This window comes from Podarcis bocagei (assembly GCF_964188305.1).
Source record: "Podarcis bocagei genome assembly, chromosome: W".
Taxonomy (NCBI): Eukaryota; Metazoa; Chordata; class Lepidosauria; order Squamata; family Lacertidae; genus Podarcis; species Podarcis bocagei.
Window position 1 is genome coordinate 81,718,284 of NC_138131.1, and position 21,081 is coordinate 81,739,364.

General features: G+C 40.7%; 1 protein-coding gene across 1 annotated transcript in view; it reads right to left on the reverse strand.

Annotated features, from left to right (window-relative positions):
- Positions 1 to 17,319: 17,319 nt before the first annotated feature.
- LOC308578218 (PHD finger protein 1-like) overlaps positions 17,320 to 21,081 on the reverse strand; it is a gene marked incomplete at both ends in the record, with an annotated part of 137,424 nt that continues 133,662 nt past the window's right edge. Inside the window, 1 exon segment of the mRNA XM_081178468.1 lies at positions 17,320 to 17,556. Coding sequence (XP_081034594.1) covers positions 17,320 to 17,556 — 237 coding nt within the window.

Below are 21,081 nucleotides of genomic sequence, written 5' to 3' on the forward strand. Positions count from 1 at the left end.
TTACAAATAAAAGGCTAGGACAAGAATTTGTTTCATCAGACAAAGTTAAGAAAAGAGGAGTTGTAATATATGTGAAAGAAAAATGGGCTCCAAAAATGATATTTAAAGATGAACAAGGGAGATACTTGGCAGTGGAGATACAAGTACAAGGAGAAAAACTTTTAGTTGTTGGAATTTATGCACCAAATGAAGGCAAACCTGACTTCTTTAAGAGACTTCATGAAACCCTGACGGACTACCTGGATTACAATATGATAATTATGGGAGACATGAATGGCGTGGTCTCCACTAATATGGATAAGGCACAAAGACTAACAATCAGTAAGGAAGGGAGACTTCCTAAGACTTTCTTTGAAATGACTGAAAACATGGACTTGATAGATATATGGAGAACAAGGAACCCTCTGGAGAGAGAGGGAACCTTTTTCTCCCAAGCAATGTTGACCTGGACCAGAATTGATCAAATTTGGATTACTAGTGGTATGGCCCCAAAGATTAAGAAGGTAGAAATCTGCCCAAAAACTTGCTCCGACCATAACGCCGTGAAGATGGAAATGAAACTAACAACAACTGGTCAATTTAGATGGAGAATGAATGACGCCCTCTTTCGAGACAAGGAAATCCTTATGAAGGCCCAAAAAACCCTAAAAGACTATTTTGAAATAAACTTGAGGGCTGACGTTGAGAAAAGAGTGATCTGGGACGCAAGCAAAGCGGTGATGCGAGGTTTCTTGATTCAACAAAACTCAATAATGAGGAAAAAACAAAATGAGAAAAAAGAAAAGATTTTGGAAAAGATAAAAGAAGCAGAGAAAAAACTAAGAGCAAAACCAAAGTCCCAGGAGATTTTAAGAGAGATCAAGTTATATCAATCACAATATATGGAATTGATGAACCTGGAGATTGAATGGAAGATAAAGCAGATGAAGCAAAAGACATTTGAATCAGCAAATAAATGTGGTAAACTTCTGGCTTGGCAACTGAAGAAAAGGCAGAAACTAAATACAGTCACAAGTTTAGAAGTGGATGGAAAGAATATATCTAAACCTAATGAAATTAGAAATTGCTTCCTGAGTTATTTTAAAAAGCTTTATACTCAAGGCCCGCAAAATGAAGAAGATATAGATAAATTCCTTGATAAATATGGATTACAAAAAATCTCTCATCAAAACAAGATGGATTTGAACCAGAGAATAACAGAACAAGAGATAGAGGCTGCCATTCAGAATATGCAACTGGGCAAATCCCCAGGACCAGATGGATTGACTTCAAGATACTACAAATCGCTGAAGGAATGGCTGATTCAACCACTGAAAGAAGTCTGCAATGAGATCCTTGAGGGAAAAAAGACACCTGAATCGTGGAAAGAAGCATATATTTCACTCATACCAAAGACAGAGACTGAAAAGACTCAACTGAAGAACTACCGCCCAATATCACTACTTAACGTGGATTACAAAATCTTTGCAGACATTTTGGCAAAAAGATTTAAAAGAGTGTTGATGGAGAAGATTCATGGAGACCAAGCAGGCTTTCTCCCTAAAAGACACCTAGCAGACAATGTAAGGAATGTGATAGATATTTTGGAAAAGCTAGAGGTGAATATAAACACTAAAGCAGTATTGATCTTTGTGGACGCGGAGAAAGCCTTTGACAATATTTCTTGGAGCTTCATGATAAAGAATCTCCATGGGATGGGGGTAGGTCAAGGTTTTGAGAATGGTATGGCTGCAATATACTCTGAACAAAAAGCTAAATTGATTGTAAATAATGTAGTGACGGAGGAACTTAAGATAGAAAAAGGAACACGACAGGGGTGTCCAATTTCCCCATTACTTTTTATCTCAGTTCTGGAGGTGTTGCTGAATATGATAAGGGAAGACCAGCAGGTTAAGGGAGTGCAGGTCGGAGCTAAACATTACAAGCTAAGAGCGTTTGCAGATGACCTAGTATTGACTTTGCAAGAGCCAAACACTAGTACGAAAAAGGTTTTAGAAATAATACAACAGTTTGGCCAGGTAGCTGGATTTAAGCTGAATAAACAAAAAACCAAAGTCTTAGGAAAAAATTTAACAGAGGCAGAAAAGGAGAAGTTTCAAGAGGAGACAGGGTTGACACTGGTTAAGAAGGTGAAATATCTAGGGGTTTATTTGACATCTAAAAATGTGAATTTGTACAAAGACAACTACGAAAAATGTTGGTCGGAAATTAAAAAAGATCTAGAAATATGGTCAAATTTGAAATTGTCAATGTTAGGCCGAATTGCTGTGATCAAAATGAATGTATTGCCTAGAATGTTATTTTTGTTCCAGACCTTGCAGATCCTGGATAAGATGGAATGTTTTAAGAGGTGGCAGAAAGATATCTCGAAATTTGTCTGGCAGGGCAAAAAGCCCAGAATTAAATTTAAAATATTGACAGATGCTAAAGAAAGAGGGGGTTTTGCCCTGCCGGACTTGAAATTGTACTATGAGGCAGCAGCATTTTGCTGGCTGAAAGAATGGATGCTCCTCGAAAATACAGACATCTTAGATCTGGAAGGTTTTAACAATGCTTTTGGTTGGCATGCATATCTATGGTATGACAAAGTTAATAGTGTCTTTAAGAATCACATTGTTAGAAAAGCATTGTTTAATGTTTGGAGAAGATATAAAGATCTGTTGGAAAACAAAACCCCTAGATGGGTCTCACCAGTGGAGGCCAAGGCAGTGAAGAAACTCAATATGGAGGTCGGATGGCCGAAGTATTGGGAAATTTTGGAACAGGATGGAGATAAGTTGAAATTGCAAAGTTATGAGAAACTGAAGCATAAGGTACAAAATTGGTTTCAATACCATCAAATAGTGGAATTTTTCAAACAGGACAGGAAAATTGGCTTCCAGATGGAAAAATCTAAACTAGAAACTGAATTGTTAGAACCTAGTACTAAGAATTTATCTAGAATGTATAACTTGTTGCTGAAATGGAATACACAGGAGGAAACAGTCAAATCAGCCATGATTAAGTGGGCACAGGATGTTGGTCATAACATCATGTCAGATGACTGGGAATGGTTATGGAACACCGGTATCAAATTTACGGCATGTAATGCCTTAAAGGAAAACATTATGAAAATGGTATACAGGTGGTACATGACCCCAGTCAAGCTGGCAAAAATTTATCATCTGCCCGATAACAAATGTTGGAAATGCAAAGAGACTGAAGGTACCTTCTACCACCTTTGGTGGACATGCCCGAAGATAAAGGCTTTCTGGGAAATGATCTATAATGAAATAAAAAAGGTACTTAAATGTACCTTTCCTAAAAAACCAGAGGCCTTTCTCCTGGGCATTGTCGGCCAATTGGTGTCAAAGAAGGATAGAGCTTTTTTCATGTACGCTACAACAGCAGCAAAAATACTCATCGCAAAGCATTGGAAGACACAAGATCTACCCACTCTGGAAGAATGGCAGATGAAAGTGATGGACTATATGACACTGGCCGAGATGACAGGCAGAATCCGTGACCAAGGAAAAGAGACAGCGGAAGAAGAATGGAGAAAATTCAAAAGTTACCTTAAGGACTATTATAAACTCAATGAATGTTAGAGTGTGTTGGTTCTTAGGAACAAAGGGATACAGTGACATAAGGTTAGAATATAGAGAGGACTAAGATGACTGAGGTTGGAAAGTAACAACCGGGAGTTGCTATAAAATTATGGACATTGGGATGCAGAAAGGGGGGGTATGGGGAAGTCCCAGAAAAGAGGTTTATGAAAATATGTTACGAAATCATACGTGTTTGTTTGTTTTCTTAAGTGTTTGTTTGTTTTTTAAAAAATTTGCAAAACCAATAAAAATCTTATTAAAAAAAAAGAAAGAAAGTGAACTTGCTAAAAGCAGTATTCACAGAGCCACTTCCCCAGGTGCAGTCTAAGAGATGCCACCTTCCATCAATGCGGACAGCATTCCAGGCATGGTCGCTCTTCCCCTTTACGCTGCAGCTGCCTATCAAATACTGGCACTGTATCCCTGCAATACTGAGAGGGGAAGGAAGGTATTCAGGAACAGTGTTGCTACCAAGAGGACAAGTGGTTGCTTTCACCGCTTTGATAGGCTGGATTGGCCGTCCTTCATTTTGCTGGATCAGAGAAAACAGCAATCAGGTTCTCCACAGATTCTCATTTGCTCCAATTTGGCAGGAAAACACAAGTTTTCCTGGGATGAAACAACAACAACAACATTTGGACACGGACCTGGAAAGCCAGGAACTGTGCCTATAAAGCACAGAGCAAAGCTAAGTATGGATGAGGAACTAAGTCACACAGGGAAGAGACCCATTAAATTCAAGTAATTTTTAAGTCTATGGATTCCAGTGGACCTACTCAATTCAATGCAGCCCTATATATGCAAGTTTGCTTCAGGATCATTCACAGTGTGGGCATTCCTCCACTTACATGGTGGGTCATGTTCCGGAACCCCATGCACATAAGCAAAAATTGTGTAAGTAGGGTAAAGGTAAAGGACCCCTGAAAGTTAAGTCCAGTCACAGACAACTCTGGGGTGGCGGCACTCATCTCACTTTACAGGCCGAGGGAGCCGGCGTTTGTCCGCAGACAGTTTTTCCGGGTCATGTGGCCAGCCTGACAAAGCCGCCTCTGGCGCAACAGAACACCGAAACCAGAGCAGCGCACGGAAACACCGTTTACCTTCCCGCCCAAGCGGTACCTATTTATCTACTTGCACTTCTTGGCATGTTTTCGAACTGCTAGGTTGGCAGGAGCTGGGACCGAGCAACGGGAGCTCACCCCGTCGTGGGGATTTGAACCGCCGACCTTCTGATCGGCAAGCCCAAGAGGCTCAGTGGTTTAGACCACAGCGCCACCCGTGTCCCTGTGTAAGTAGGGAGCACACACTAAAAAAAGCTCATTTTTTCCTGCTCTCCAGCTCTCTCTCCCCACAACACTCTTTTCAACTAGAGTTGAAGCTCTGGAGCTGGCTGGAGGACCTGTGGAAAAGCAACAGCAGCTGCCATGCTGTGACGTGTGTCAGCTACTAGGTGGGGAGGCTGAGCAGCCTAAACAAAGCCCCACTGTGCCTCCGTTCTCTTTGGGGCTTCCTCCGATCCCACTGAAGTCCTCTTTGGGTTCTGGGGAGGGTCTCCTCATGAGCCATGAGGACTCTCCAGCTCTCTCCCGCCATTTTCTGCTTAGAATCTATTGATTTACTTATTTCCGAGGGCTGTCACGTGCGAGTTGATCACGCCTAAGCATGGAGATAGCTGCCTAGGGTAAGGGGTGGGGAACCTGTGGCTCTCCAGATCTCCTATCGCTACAGCCAAGTAGCAACCACTTGCCATGATGGCCGGAGCCAACAGAAGTTACCTGCACATTTCTTGAAAGAGTCGAGCATATCCACCGCAAATAGCCTTTCCTGACTGAAGGACATCAGCTGGTTTAAATGACACCTTGTCCAGGTTATAGCAGCCTTCCACATCATATTCTGTAGAAATAAAGACAATGAGCACCCATTCTGATTTGCTTGTGGGGTGGCAACACTTTGCAACACTTTCCATCGTGTTTCTCGATATCTTTCCTGGTTGCCAAAATCTGATTGGGGGGTGGGGTGGCTTGTCTTGCAAGAGCTCCAAATGAACTTTTGATTGCACAACATGGATTTGCCCATATGTGATTGAATCGCACCTCAAAAGAGAAAGTCTGGAAGCACTCATAAATCTGCTTTGTGTAGACCCAGGGTCTTGTTGCCAAATAAAAATGCACACTGGTGCAAGGGTTAGGAGTCGGGAGACACCTCCTCTCCTCCCGTGCTGCGACCTTTACTTTATTTTGACAAGGTAATAAGAATAAATAAATAAGAATAAAAATGTGCACCCCACCAGTGAGACCATTCCATTGTAACTATCCAACCTCCCAAAATTTCAACACCTCTAGCGATGGTTTGACCCCTTTCCGTTGTAACAGTACAAATTCTACAGACACCCTCCATATCTCCTCAAAATCATTCCTCCTGCATATTCCCCGTCTTACCTTAATGGCACATGTTCATTTATCATTAATAGCTATATCTCTTTTTTTTAATAAAATTTTTATTGGTTTTACAAAATTTTTACAAACAGTACAAACATATAAAAAGACAAACAAACATGTATAATTTCATAACCTTTTTTTCATATCCCTCACTTCTCGGACTCCCCCAAACCTCCCCTTCCTACATCCCAATTTCCAAAATTATTTCAGCAAATCCTAAATAATTTTATCAAATATATTTCTTCTTATTCTTTTCTTTAACTTAATCTTTTGTCGCTGTCATCTCCTTTTCTTTCTCAAAACCTCGACATTTTAACATTCATCAATTTTATAATAATTCTTAAGATAAATTTTAAATTTCTTCCAATCTTCTTCCGCCGTCTCTTTCCCCTGATCACGGATTCTGCCGGTCATCTCGGCCAATGTCATATAGTCCATCACCTTCATCTGCCACTCTTCCAGGGTGGGTAGGTCTTGTGTCTTCCAATACTTTGCGATGAGTATTCTTGCTGCTGTCGTAGCATACATAAAAAAAGTTCTGTCTTTCTTTAACACCAATTGGCCGACAATGCCCAGGAGAAAGGCCTCTGGTTTCTTAGGGAAGGTACATTTAAGTACCCTTTTCATTTCATTATATATCATCTCCCAGAAAGCCTTAATCTTTGGGCACGTCCACCAAAGGTGATAGAAAGTGCCTTCAGTTTCTTTACATTTCCAACACTTGTTATCAGGCAAATGATAGATTTTTGCTAGCTTGATTGGGGTCATGTACCACCTATAGATCATTTTCATAATATTTTCCTTTAGGGCATTACATGCCGTAAATTTTATCCCGGTGTTCCACAACCATTCCCAGTCAGCAAACATAATGTTATGACCAATGTCCTGTGCCCACTTAATCATAGCTGATTTAACTGTTTCATCTTGTGTGTTCCATTTCAGCAGCAAATTATACATTCTTGACAAATTCTTAGTATTGGGTTCTAACAGTTCAGTTTCTAATTTTGATTTCTCCACCTGGAAGCCAATTTTCCTGTCTTGTTTATAAACCTCCATTATTTGATAATAATGGAGCCAATCTCGTACTTTGGTTTTCAATTTCTCATGACTCTGTAACTTCAACTTATCTCCCTCCTGTTCCAAAATTTCCCAATATTTTGGCCATTCGGCTTCCATATTGAGTTTTTTCAACGCTTTCGCCTCCAAAGGTGACAACCATCTAGGGGTTTTATTTTCCAACAAATCTTTGTATCTTATCCAAACATTATATAGTGCTTTTCTAACAATGTGGTTTTTGAAGGCCCTATGCACCTTAACTTTGTCATACCATAGATATGCATGCCAACCAAATGCATTGTTAAAACCTTCCAAATCCAAGATATCTGTATTCTCGAGGAGCATCCACTCTTTCAACCAGCAAAATGCTGCTGATTCATAGTACAGTTTTAAGTCCGGCAGGGCAAATCCCCCTCTTTCTTTTACATCTGTCAATATTTTACATTTTATTCTGGGCTTTTTGCCCTGCCAGACAAATTTCGAAATGTCCTTCTGCCACCTCTTGAAACAGTCCATCTTGTCAAGAATTTGCAATGTTTGAAACAAAAATAACATTCTAGGCAATACATTCATCTTAATAACTGCAATTCGGCCTAACATTGACAGTTTCAAATTTGACCATATTTCTAGATCTTTTTTAACTTCTGACCAACATTTCTCATAGTTATCTTTATACAAATTCAAATTCTTAGATGTCAGATAAACCCCTAGGTATTTCACCTTCTTAACCACTGTCAAACCTGTTTCATTCTGGAACTTCTCCCTCTCCATGACTGTTAGATTTTTTTCCAAAACCTTAGTCTTTTGTTTGTTCAGTTTAAATCCGGCCACTTGACCAAATTCTTTTTTTAAAAAATATTTTTATTGCTTTTTTTTCCTCCAGGTACAGATGTACAGTCAGATATATGAAAGAAATAACAGAAAAAAGAAAGAAAGAAAAAAGAAATCCATATTTCCAAGACATTTTTCATAACCAACCGGACTTCCCCACGTCTCCCTCACCCTGCATTCTTTACAATAAAAATATCAGCAAATTATTACCTTGTTTCGTGCATTCCTTTGTAATTCCAAATAGTTATGTTTTAGGTTTAAAATACTTATTGTCAATTTACTTTTACCTTAAAATAATTATAGTGTTACTTTAAACTTTAGTCCTCTCATAATTATAACTTAATTTCCCATTTCGCCAAATCTTCTTGCTGAAGCTAGATTTTCCAAATCATGCAAATTCTTAACATTCATATAACTTATAATATTTTTGTAAATAGTCCTTAAATTTTTTCCAGTCCTCCTCCATTGTTTCTTCTCCCAAATCTCGGATTCTGCCAGTCATTTCAGCCAATTCCATATAGTCCATCAATTGCGTCTGCCACTCTTCCAGTGTGGGTAAATCTTGTATCTTCCAATATTTTGCGATGAGAATTCTTGCTGCTGTAGTTGCATACATAAAGAAAGTTCTATCCTTCTTTAACACTTTCTGGCCGACAATGCCCAGAAGGAAGGCCTCTGGTTTCTTGGGAAAGGTATACTTAAATACCTTTTTTAACTCATTGTAAATCATTTCCCAGAAGGCCTTCACTCTTGGACAGGTCCACCAGAGGTGAAAGAATGTCCCTTCAGCCTCCTTACATTTCCAACATTTATTATCAGACAGGTGGTATATCTTTGCGAGTTTGACTGGGGTCATGTACCACCTATATATCATTTTCATAATATTTTCTTTCAAGGCATTACATGCCGTAAATTTCATTCCGGTGGTCCATAACCTTTCCCAGTCCTGAAACATAATGTTGTACCCAATATCCTGAGCCCATTTTATCATGGCTGATTTGACTGTCTCATCCTGAGTATTCCATTTAAGCAGCAAGTTATACATTCTTGAAAGTACCTTAGTCTTTGGTTCTAACAATTCTGTCTCTAACTTCGATTTTTCCACCTGGAATCCTATCTTTTTATCCAGTTTGAAAACCACTTGAACTTGAGCGTAATGTAACCAATCTCGCACCTTATCCTTTAATTTTTCTAAGCTCTGCAGCCTCCAATTGTCTCCAGTTTTTTCTATTATCTCCCAATATTTTGGCCAACTGGCCTCCATATTGAGTCTTTTTCGGGCCTTAGCCTCTATTGGTGATAGCCACCTCAGGGTCTTATTTTCTAATAAGTCCTTGTATTTAGTCCAGACAATAAATAATGCCTTTCTGACAATATGGTTTATAAACATCTTGTGAATCTTTACCTTGTCGTACCACAAATATGCATGCCATCCAAAAGCATTATTAAACCCTTCCAGATCTAGGACATCAGTGTTTTCTAATAAAAACCAATCTTTCATCCAGCAGAAAGCTGCAGCTTCATAATATAACCTGAAGTCCGGCAGGGCAAATCCCCCTCTTTCTTTTGCATCAGTTAGTATTTTAAATTTTATCCTGGGCTTTTTGCCCTGCCAGACAAACTTAGAGATATCTTTCTGCCACTTTCCGAAACATTCCACTCTGTCCACAATCTGTAGGGTTTGAAACAGAAATAACATCTTTGGCAATACATTCATTTTTACAGTTGCAATTCGACCCAACAAGGAAAGTTTTAGTCTTGACCAAGTTTCTAAATCCTTTTTGATTTCTGACCAGCATTTTTCATAATTATCCTTAAATAAGTTCAAATTTTTGGCAGACAAATTAACCCCTAGGTATTTCACTTTTTTAACCACATTTAACTCTGTCTCCTTCTGAAACCCATCTATTTCTGAAGGGGTCAATTTTTTTTCCAAAACCTTGGTTTTTTGCTTATTCAATTTACATCCCGCCACCCGACCAAACTCATGAATCAGTTCTAAAACTCTTTTTGTACTAGATTCTGGCTCCTGTAATGTTAAAACCAAGTCATCTGCAAAAGCTTTCAGTTTATATTGTTTCACTCCGACCTGTATTCCTTGCACCAACCGGTCCTCCCTAATCATATTCAAAAGTACCTCCAGGACTGAAATGAATAACAGAGGGGATAAGGGGCACCCCTGTCGTGTCCCTTTTTCAATTTTGAACTCTTCTGTCACCACGTTGTTCACTATCAGTTTAGGTTTTTGCTCTGAATAGATTGCTTCTATACTATTTTGAAACCCCGCTCCCACTCCCATCCCTTCCAAATTTTTCTTCATGAACTTCCAAGAAATGTTGTCAAAGGCCTTCTCTGCGTCTATAAAAATTAACACTGCTTTCGTGTTGATGTTAGTCTGCAAAAGCTCCAAAATGTCAATAATATTCCTAGTGTTGTCAAACAAATGTCTACCTGGGAGAAAGCCTGCCTGGTCTTTATGAATTACTTCATTTAATACTTTTTTTAAATCTACTTGCCATAATATCTGCAAAAATTTTGTAATCCACATTAAGGAGTGAGATGGGACGGTAGTTCTTAAGTTGAGTCTTTTCAGATTCCAGTTTGGGTATCAATGTGATGAAAGCTTTCCCCCCTCCATAATCTGGTTACATACCTCCATTAATGGTTGTATCAAATAGTCTTTCAGTATCTTGTAGTACTTGGAGGTAAGTCCATCTGGGCCTGGAGATTTACCTAGTTGCGTGTTCTGAATGGCACCCTCAATTTCTTGTTGTGTTATTCTATAATTCAGGATTGTTCTCTTCTCCTGAGAAAGTTCTGATAGTCCATTAACTTTTAAGAATTGGTCTATCTCAGTCTCTTCCTGAGGCCCTTGCGTAAAGAGTTTTTTGAAATATCTCTGGAAACACTTTCTAATTTCTTCTGGTTTCTGAATATTTCTCCCTTCAACCTCCAGATTGGTAACAAAGTTCAGTTTTTGTCTCTTTTTCAACTGCCATGCTAGCAGTTTTCCACATTTGTTCGCCGATTCAAATGATCTTTGTTTCATTTGTTTAATTTTCCATTCCACTTCTTGATTTATCAATTTCGCATATTGTGCTTGATGGAATTTAATTTCTCTTAGAACTTCTTTTGATTTTGGTTTTAGTCTCAGTTTTTTCTCTCCTTCTCTTATCTTCTCTAATATCTTGTCCTTTTTCCCATTCCAGAGTTTTTTCTTAATCGTATTCTGTTGTATCAGAAACCCTCTCATAACTGCTTTACTTGCGTCCCAGATTGTTCTCTTTTCCACCGAGGTGTTAAAATTTATTTCAAAATAGTCTTTTAAAGTTTTTTGGGCCTTCTTCACTATCTCCTGATCTCTTAGTAGGGTGTCATTCATTTTCCATCTGAAGGAACCGATTGGAGTGAGTCTCAGTTCCACTTTCATGGCATTATGGTCGGAGCAAGTTTTTGGGCAGATTTCCACTTTTCTAGTCTTAGGTGCCAGTCCTCTAGTTGTCCATATTTGGTCGATTCTTGTCCATGATAGATGGGCTTCAGAAAAGAATGTTCCTTCTTTACCTAAGGCAGGGGTGTCAAACTCAAATTCATCGGGGGCCGCATCAGCAGTTTGGTCACCCTCAAAGGGCCGGTTGTATCTGTAGGAATATGTGTCCACTCTTTATTATCATAAATTATTGTCACTGCATTCAATTATTACTGTTTTTTGTAATAATGTAAGTAATAACTAGCTCCGAAAGCAGAAACATAGTCAGAATAATGGCAAGTAGATATTCAAATGTACAATTATTGTACAATTTATCCTCTAGTATAAATTGTAGAGGATCCTCAACAGGGTCCCTTCCAACTCTACAATACTGTACTATAATTCTAGGTGAAAGGAGCCGAAAGGGCAAAATCGCTTCCCAAAGGTGTCTTTCCACGTGAGAAAAGATTTAAAGTGAGGCAGGAAATAGTTAAGCAGGGAGATATGGAGAGGTGGGAGAGGGCTGAGAAAGAGAGAGAGAGAGAGAGAGAGAGAGAAAGAGTCGCCCTGTTAATTTGTTCGCAACTTCAAAAACACAGCCCATTACTTAAGAAAAGAAACCCATGAGGTTTTTTTAGGTTAGTATGCCAAACTGGATGAGCTTTTTTAAGGGAGGGTTGCTGTGCCTGGAAGAGCGGAACAGGGGTGAGGACGAACACGGGCGCTGCAAAATCAGCCAAGGGAGTGCGAACGCAGCAACGAAAAGCAGACCGCCACGGTCCTAGCACCTCCACGACGGTCGGATACATGGAGATTCTTTTTACAGAAAAACAAATTCTCTGGCTTGTAGGCTGCCGCGCATGCGCTGAAGAGGTGGCTTTCTTGTGTCAAAAAAAAAAAAGTGAGAATAAAAGGTGAAGGCTGGCGGCCGGCGGCGGCTACACGGGCCACATGACGAGGTCTGGCGGGCCGGATTCGGCCCGCGGGCCTTGTGTTTGACACCCGCGACCTAAGGGGTTCTTTGTCCTCCATATATCAATCAAATCCATACTGTCAGTTAGTTCAAAAAAAGTTTTGGGTAGTCTGCCATCTTTTGTTAAATTTTGATTTTGTGACTTATCCATGTGTGTAGAGACCACCCCATTCATATCTCCCATCATAATGATGTTGGTATAGTCCAGATAGTCCAGCATTATCTCATGCAGCTTCTTATAAAATTCTGATTTCCCCTCATTTGGTGCATAGATTCCTAATATCAAAAATTTTTCTCCTTGTGTCTGTATTTCGATTGCCAAAATTCTTCCTTGCTCATCTTTGAATAGAAATTTCGGTGACAGGTTCTCCTTTGCATAAATCACCACGCCCCTTTTCTTGACTCTATCTGATGAAATAAATTCTTGGCCTAGTCTTTTGTTAATTAACACTTTCCTATGGAGCCTAGTCACGTGCGTTTCCTGCAAGCAAATAATGTCCTATTGTTCTTTTTTCAATATGTGAAAGATTCTTCTTCTTTTTTCCGGAGAATTTCCGCCATTAATATTCCAACTAAAGAGCTGCAGAGACATCCTGGATCAGTCTGTTAGTCCTTATAGTGGTGTCTCTTCCTTTTCCTCTGAGCCCAGAGGTGCTGGTGTTGGTACAGATGTAGGCAGAGGTGGTGGCCAAGATGCTGCTGCTCCCTTTTGAAGGTCCTCTTCGTGGTCTTTCATAAACTTTTGTTGATCTTCTGCTGTTCTGATTTTAACTTTCTTTCCTTTAAAGTTAAAAGATAGTCCTTGGGGGAACTCCCACCTGTAAGGAATTGAGTTGCCTCTTAGTAGTCTTGCAAGTTCTGTATAAGTAGCTCTAAGGTCCAAAAGTTGTTTTGGTATGTCTCTGTAAATTTCTGCTCTTTTGCCTTGAATTACCAGTGATTTTCCAAAGTGTAGGCCTAGTATTTTGTCTCTTTCTTGTCTAGATCTCAGGATAATCAAACAGTCTCTAGATCTGTCCTTCCCAACCACTCTTCCCAATCTGAAAGCAGTAACAATTTTAAAGTCCTTGTCCTCTTCTATACCCCAGAACTTTGATAGTTCTGATGTCAGATAACCAATCAAATCTCCTTGTTCAAGTTCTGGGATGGCTCTTAATCTAAGGTTGTTTTCCCGATTCTTCAATTCCACCATAGACAGATAGGCCTGCTGTTCATTGATCTGCTTGTGTAGTGGCCTTACTTCCCCTTTTATTGCCTCGGCCTTCTGATTCGCTTGTTCTGCCTTTTGGTTAGCTTCCTCAGCCAACTTACGATTTTCTGCAGTTGTTACCTGAAGATTCCCAATTGCTTGTGTGTGTTGAGTGACTTGCTCAGTTAGTTTATTAATAGTGGCTGTAACTTGATCAAATTTAGTTGACTGTTCATCAGCCTTTTTGTTTAAAGCTGCCAGTTGTTCCAAAATTTGTTTTGAGACTGGGTCAAGTCCTCCTGCAGCCATATCCTCTGAGGCTGGCTGCTCAACTTCTCCTTCTTGCAGTCCTAAAACAATTGGGACAGATGATCTACGTGGCTGAGAAGTCAAAGTTGTTTGCAATAATTGCACAGATTGTTTTGCTTTCGTTTTGGCCGACCTTGTTTTTCCTGTGCCACTCATTCCACAGCTGTCTATGCGTTAAGGTCAAACTGTAAGCAATTCCATGGGAAACACAGTCCAAAGTATAAACAGCAAGGCAACAGATAGCCAAAATAATATGCAGTTCCCAGAGACTTATAGTTCTCAAATCCTCTAGGGGGAGCACCCCTGTAATTCAGAAAAAGAAAGAAACTTTTTCCGCCATTAAAGTTCCAGCAGTTCAAAATAAATTAAGAGGCACCTTCAATGTCCCTTTAGGCATGCAGAGCTTTTCCCAAATTAAAACAAAGTTTCCAGCAAGGTGCAAGTAACAGTATCTGTTTGTATCCAACAGTAACGCTCAAAAGTAGCACTTTCAGTATTAAATACAGTTTCCGCAATTTGACAGTTCTCTTTTACCCTGGCAGTCCGCTGATTTGGTTTCTTAATCCTTTGTAATCCACCGGGAGGAGGGAAAGTTCTGGTCCAAATCCAGTCAGTTAAAACAAAACTGGCCCTTTTAACTTCTCAATAACAAGTTCAAACATTGCACGATAATCCAACCTTTTTTTTGTAATCCCTTCTGAAGCGCTTCACGCATGTCAGAGTCTTTGCTTTGATCTTTAAGCAGAATTGGAAGACGGACTTCCTGGTTACGTCTCCCGTTTTCAGCCGAATTAATAAATTTAGTCCCAAAAATTTTATAGTCCTTACTCACGGGTATGAAGTTTGGAGTCTAATGTTTCAGGAAGAAAGGACAGCGCTCATCAGCAGCAGCCGCGCGGCTTCGCTTCCGCGGAAAGAGCGATGAACTCACAGCACCGCTCCCCCTTCCACGTTCCGGAGCCCCTTACGGGGTTCCTTCTTCGTTTTCAGGGTCGCTTCTGGTGCCCGCCGAGTCCCACGACCACAGGCTCACTCTGCCCGTGGGTTTTCTTAACGGGTCTCTGCTCTGCCGCAGCGGACGACCCTTTTCCGCGGAGCCCCTCTTCACAGCGCGAAGAGGACCGCCATTGCCGTTTCGCGACGCCTCCGGAAGTCCCACTTGACCAAATTCTTGAATTAACTCCAACACCCTTTTTGTACTAGTGTCTGGCTCTTGTAAAGTAAAGTAACCTCCCAAAATTTCAACACCTCTAGCGATGGTTTGACCCCTTTCCGTTGTAACAGTACAAATTCTACAAACACCCTCCATATCTCCTCAAAATCATTCCTTCTGCATATTCCCCGTCTTACCTTAATGGCACATGTTCATTTATCATTAATAGCTATATCTCCCACACCTCTTCATACCATTTTTGCATTTTATATTCTGCTTGCCCCTTCCACTTGCTAGCTATCATAATTCGTACAGCTTTCAATAAATTTGTGAGCGAGTCCTTCATAGCCTGCAAACCTTCCACCCCATCGTAAATTGATAATAATGCTACCGCGGCACTTTCAGTGAGCTTTAACCCAGTGATTTCTGTTATCAGTGAGCACCTCCTGATCCCTTCTGAGATTCATGGTTGAACAGAGATCCCAGTCAAGCTCTGTGTGAGCCAAACACCAAATCACTGATCCACACAGGTTACAATCCAGAATCCTTTGTGCAAATGGAGCTGACATGGCTGGCTATGAAATGGTGAAAATGCCCGAGACAGCTGCAAAGAAGCCATGCTCGGAGTAGACCCACTAAATTTAATGTCCATGAGTTACTTACATCCTTTGATTTCAGTCGGTCTACTCTGAATATAACTTGCTTTGATATGACCTTACGTATCCATCTTCCTTGGCTGGCAATCACTGGACTGGGTGTCTGCTAAAGAACTCTGCTACAGAGCTGGATTCATGGGCGCAGGGCAGTGACAAAGGCTGATCTTTTAATACCGGAAGTTGTCAGAGGCAAGGGGACTCAAGTATGCAGAAAGGTGGTACCCCCACCTACCTATATGGTGGCAGATCCACATCCAAATGGCTCGCACTTTCTCCAGGTCACTGTGGGCTTTTTGGAGCTCGCGGCGTCGGCACAGCAGGGCCCATGCCCGGTAGAGGACACTAGGCGGTACCTCTACCTCAGACCGCCCGGCCCGGGTCCGTTTCTGGTCCATGAAGATGGGTCAGCAAATTGACCTGAATTTTATGCGTATCTGTGATAACCCGTAAGAAATCGGCTTACGGCCCTCGGCCCTGTTAGGTTGTAACCTGCCCCAACCCTCAATGGCTCTATGGATCAAGAAGTCGCTACCCGGGTCATGAGCAAATGTAGCTTTTGAAAAGAAGCTGATGGCGGCCACGTGAATCTTTAAGGTTTTAGGAGCACGTCCCAGATCATCGAGATGGGAAAGGTACTGCAAGACAAGTCAGTGGTAGGAGGTACGTCATGAGAGAGCCCAGATAACCCAGACCTGAAACCAAGGAAATCACACCAGGCCTTCTTGTAGGACCTGAAAGTGGAGGGTGCCACGGATGCCAATACTCCCTGTATCACTTTGTGTCTCCCACATTCCACAGGTGCTCCGGAAAGTGTTTGGGCAACAGTTGTGCTCTAGGTGCAAGCAACCGGAAGCGAGGTATCTGAAATCGAGACAAGGCATCGGCAATGTCATTATTGGCTCAGGGTACGAATTTGGCTGAAAATCTTATGTTGTACTCAAGGCACCGGAGGACGAACGCCCGCAGAAGGGAGGAGATCCTCTCAGACCGAGATGACTGCCTGGCTAGAATGTTCATGACCGCCAGGTTGTCGGTCCTGAAGCACACGCGGAGATCTCAGAAATCTTCCGTCCAGATGTGAGCGGCCACCACTATTGGAAAGAACTCAAGAGAGGTGAGATCCCCGTGATGGCCTGACCTTGCCATGCCGTCGGCCATCGTAGTGCACACCAGCGCCCCTTGAAGTACAAGCCAAAGCCTAAGGAACCAGCCGCGTCCAATTGGACCTGGAAGTCTGATGACAGATTCAAGACATCCTGCCATAGAGATACCCATTGTAGATCTCCAGACAAGTCGTCCACACCTCCAGATCTGCCTTGACCTGGGGAGGCGGACCCTGTTGTGCGGGTGTCTAAGACCACTGACAGCCTGGCTCGGCGGGCACGCGCATTGTGGTGCGGATGCTTGAGGCCCGCTTACAACCTGGCTAAGCGGGAGCGAAATGGGCGGCCTGGTGAAACTACTCTACATGCGAAGTTGAAATGATCTAGCAAGGACTGGACCTGTCTAAAAGCGACTTTATTATTATTATTATTATTATTATTATTATTATTATTATTATTATTATTATTATTCGGGAAGGGTTTGACGAATAGTTTCGTTAAGGGCAACTATTTTCCCCACTGGCAGGCGGGCGGATTGAGCTGCTGTGTCAAGCTCTATGCCCAGGCAAGTAAGATGCGTTGAGGGTCCGCCTTATCTGCTGTGAGGGGAACTCCCAGCTCCTGGGCCAAAGCTGAGAAGGCCTCCAGAAGGGAGGCACATTCGCCAGTATTGGGTTTCCCAATGAGTAGAAAGTCACCGAGGTAACGTGTCGCCCCAGGTGAGTTGGTTCTGTAGCGCAAGGCCCAGTCCTTCTGTAGCGCAAGTGCTAAATGTCTCAAAGGCCGAGCCAGCTGCAGAACAACCAATCGGCAAAGCCTTGACAATGTAATATTTCCCTTGAAATTTGAATCCCAGCAAATGAGAGTCATTGGGATGAACTGGCAATAGACAGAAGGCTGACTATGTCACATTTTGTCAAGAGTGCCTCGTAACCAAAATTCCGGATAAGTCTTAGTGCCCGATCAAAGAATTCAATCAAAGAATGCGGAGAGGAGGGAGCTGGTGGGGGGGGCACCCGGATATGAACCAGGGACCTCTTGATGTGCAGTCAAATGCTCTACCACTGAGCTATACCCCCTTATTGTTGTTGTTATCATTCTATTATTATTTATCTGTTATTTATTTATCTATTTATTGTTATTATTATTTATTATTGTTGTTATTTATTAAAATCTAGTCCAGTATCATTTGTTCAATCACTTACCACTGTAAGTAGAATTAATTACTGATACTATCAATTGTCTACCGTAACTGACGATGATATGAAATAATTATTCATTATAGGGGATTGATCGGAAAAAACGCTGCTCATAATCATCAATGAACGATCTAAATGCATTTAGGCAGTGTGAAATATGTTTGGGGTTATTATCCCATCCATGTGGCACCCCCGATGAATTACGGCTATTGGCACCCATGCAGCCTGAGGTGTGAGTTGATTCCGTTGCAGAGCGCTTCCTCTTAGGCGCCAAGGATAACATGCTAAAGCTACTGCCACAAACACGTGCCACCGCTTACAAGCGGTTGTACAGGGACGTGTTATTGATTCTGAAACAAATATACTAACTAATGATTGCTTTACTTAAAATAACCAATGATTCTCAAGCATTCAGTTAAATGTTTAATTGTTTATCCCATTAGTATGTGCTTGCGTGTGTTATTTATTACTCTCTCTATATATATTAATATTTATTATTATTATTTATTCTTTTTTTTTAATTTTTCTTAAAAATAAGATGCTTCCTACTTCATATTATAATATCTCATTCAATCCCCTGCAATGCAGAATATACCGGGCTCCCATACGGGGATCAAACCAGCAACCTTAGCATTATCGGCCCCATGCTCTAACCAGTTGAGCTATCCAGGCTCTCTAGAATTGCGTGGGACCCCGAGGGTCATTTAGTCCAACCCCTTGCAAAGCAGGAATATATAATTGTTCCATACAGGGATCAAACCTGCAACCTTGGTGTTATTGTCACCACGCTCTAACCAACTGAGGGTTCCGAAATATATGTAAATTATTTATTACTAATGAATTTTATTTTATTTATTTATTTTTATGTTATTTGTTTATTTATATATTTATCTATGGATTTGTTTAATTAATTAATCAATTTAATCTTGGTATGTGACATCATTCCACTTATTCTCTTTTATTATTATTAATGTATATTTATCATTATTTATTTATTTATTATAATAATTTTTCAAAAAAATAAATAAATAAATTGCATCCACTTATTTTATTTATTATTAGTAGTATTTTATTCTATTATTTATCTATTCATTTTTATTTATTTATTTATTTGTTGTTGTTGTCATTATTCTATTATTTATTGTTATTGTTATTTATTACAATCTATTCCAGTATTATTTGTTCAAATAATTACCACTGTAAGTAGAATTAATTGATGATGCCATTAATTGTCCACCATAACTAATGATGATATGAAATAATTATTCTTCACTTGACTGTTTGGTTTGTATTTGCCTATAAATTTATTTATTTGCCACCAAGCAAAGGGCCAGGCAGATAGACACAGCTAAATAACACACAAGCATATAGGGATGGAACAATGGGCGGCCCCCACACTGCAATCAAATGGAAATGTCCCTTTAACTAACAATTTGAAAAACATAAGGTTATGCTGGAGGCCCCAGCAGAAGGAAAATGCTGCCAAAGACAATGTATCCTTGATTGGCCATCCGCCAGGTACCTGAATCAACAATGTACCACGAACTGCCTGTCTTTAAGCGACAATGTATCCTGCCTGGTAGTTATTATTATTAATTTTATTTATTTATTTTGTTAATTATTATTATTATTATTTTACATTATTATTATTTTATTTATTTATTTATTTATTTATTTAATCAGTAAATATATTGCTAATTCTCAATAAATTATTACAATGTAATTAAAGTTACTATAAAGCCGCTATCAATTTACACTAGCTATTGCTACTGGTTAATTAGCACCCTATTGTGTCCAATAAACTGGTCAAATTCAGATTTTATTCAAGCATCTCAAATCAGTTAAAATAATATAAAATTAATGTAATCCCCAGTTAGTAAAATCTCAAGCCTCTTAAATTAGTCTCTAATCAATTACTGAATATGTTGGTGCAAAACGAATGGATTGATCAAATTACCTGATTGATATTTTAAATTAGATGTAAATAACATGTTGCAGATATTAATTAGCAAATTGAGACCACCGCTGACCACTAGATATTAGATAGTAAGGAACCTGCCTCCCTCAGGGGGCCTGCTTCAATTAACCTGCAATATATCTGGCAAACTGAATTTCAAGAACTGCTAATACTATCAGCAATTATATTGAGGTGACTCAATTGCTGTGAGCAATGGGCGGAGACGACTGCAGGTAAAGCAGCCCGCAAGGGAGTGGCAGTAAAGGTGTTACTAGAACAACAAACGAGAACTGGTTCTGCAGCTAAAGCATAAGCTGCCTTCTGTAATACCAGGAGGCTGTTAATTGCCCAGCTATTCGGTGCTTAAGGGAAAACAAAGCAACCCTGGCCGGTGATCAAAGGACAATGTGAGGGGAAGGGAAGTGGGGGTGTGACTGCGTCTCCCAAGTAAAACAAATGCTGAAAGCAGCTAATATAACGATAACTGCCAGGCAAATAAAATCGCGTTCAACTAAGTAGTTCTTTGGATAGCACGTTCAACTAACAAAGACTTTGGAGTAAGCTGAACAGAATTACCCTGGGGATGCAGCTGCAGTATAGCTGCACACTCTTAAACCAAGCAGGGGGGGGGATTGCAAGTCCGGTGCACAGGAAAAGTTTTAAAACTAAAGGGGATAAAGAAACACCCAGCGATAGCTTTTATTACTATGGGGCAACAGCGGGAAAGAAACACCAGGCCGACCCAGAAATACTATCCGTTTTTAAACCAGGGGGGGGGGGTTAGGAGTGAGGGAGCTCGGAGCACCAGGAAGGGTTTAAGGCAGTGTTTCCCAACCTTTTTTGGGCAAAGGCACACTTGTTTCATGAAAAAAATCTCGAGGCACACCACCATTACAGCCCCGTGACGTCAGTGCTCAGCGTCACTCCGGGAGGGACATGAATTGCTAGCAAATTACATAATCACCTCCTTGAGGGCTGGCTCATCTTCTCCGAAGGCAGAATCCCATTAATTAACAGCACAGACTCACACCATTGCCAAGACGAGGGGGGAAAACCTCAGTCATGCACAGTCATGCACATGTGGGGGCTAAATGAGGACGAAGACCGGGCAGAGAGCAGGGTTCAAATCACCCCACCTGGCCAGGACAATCCCTGGGTGCT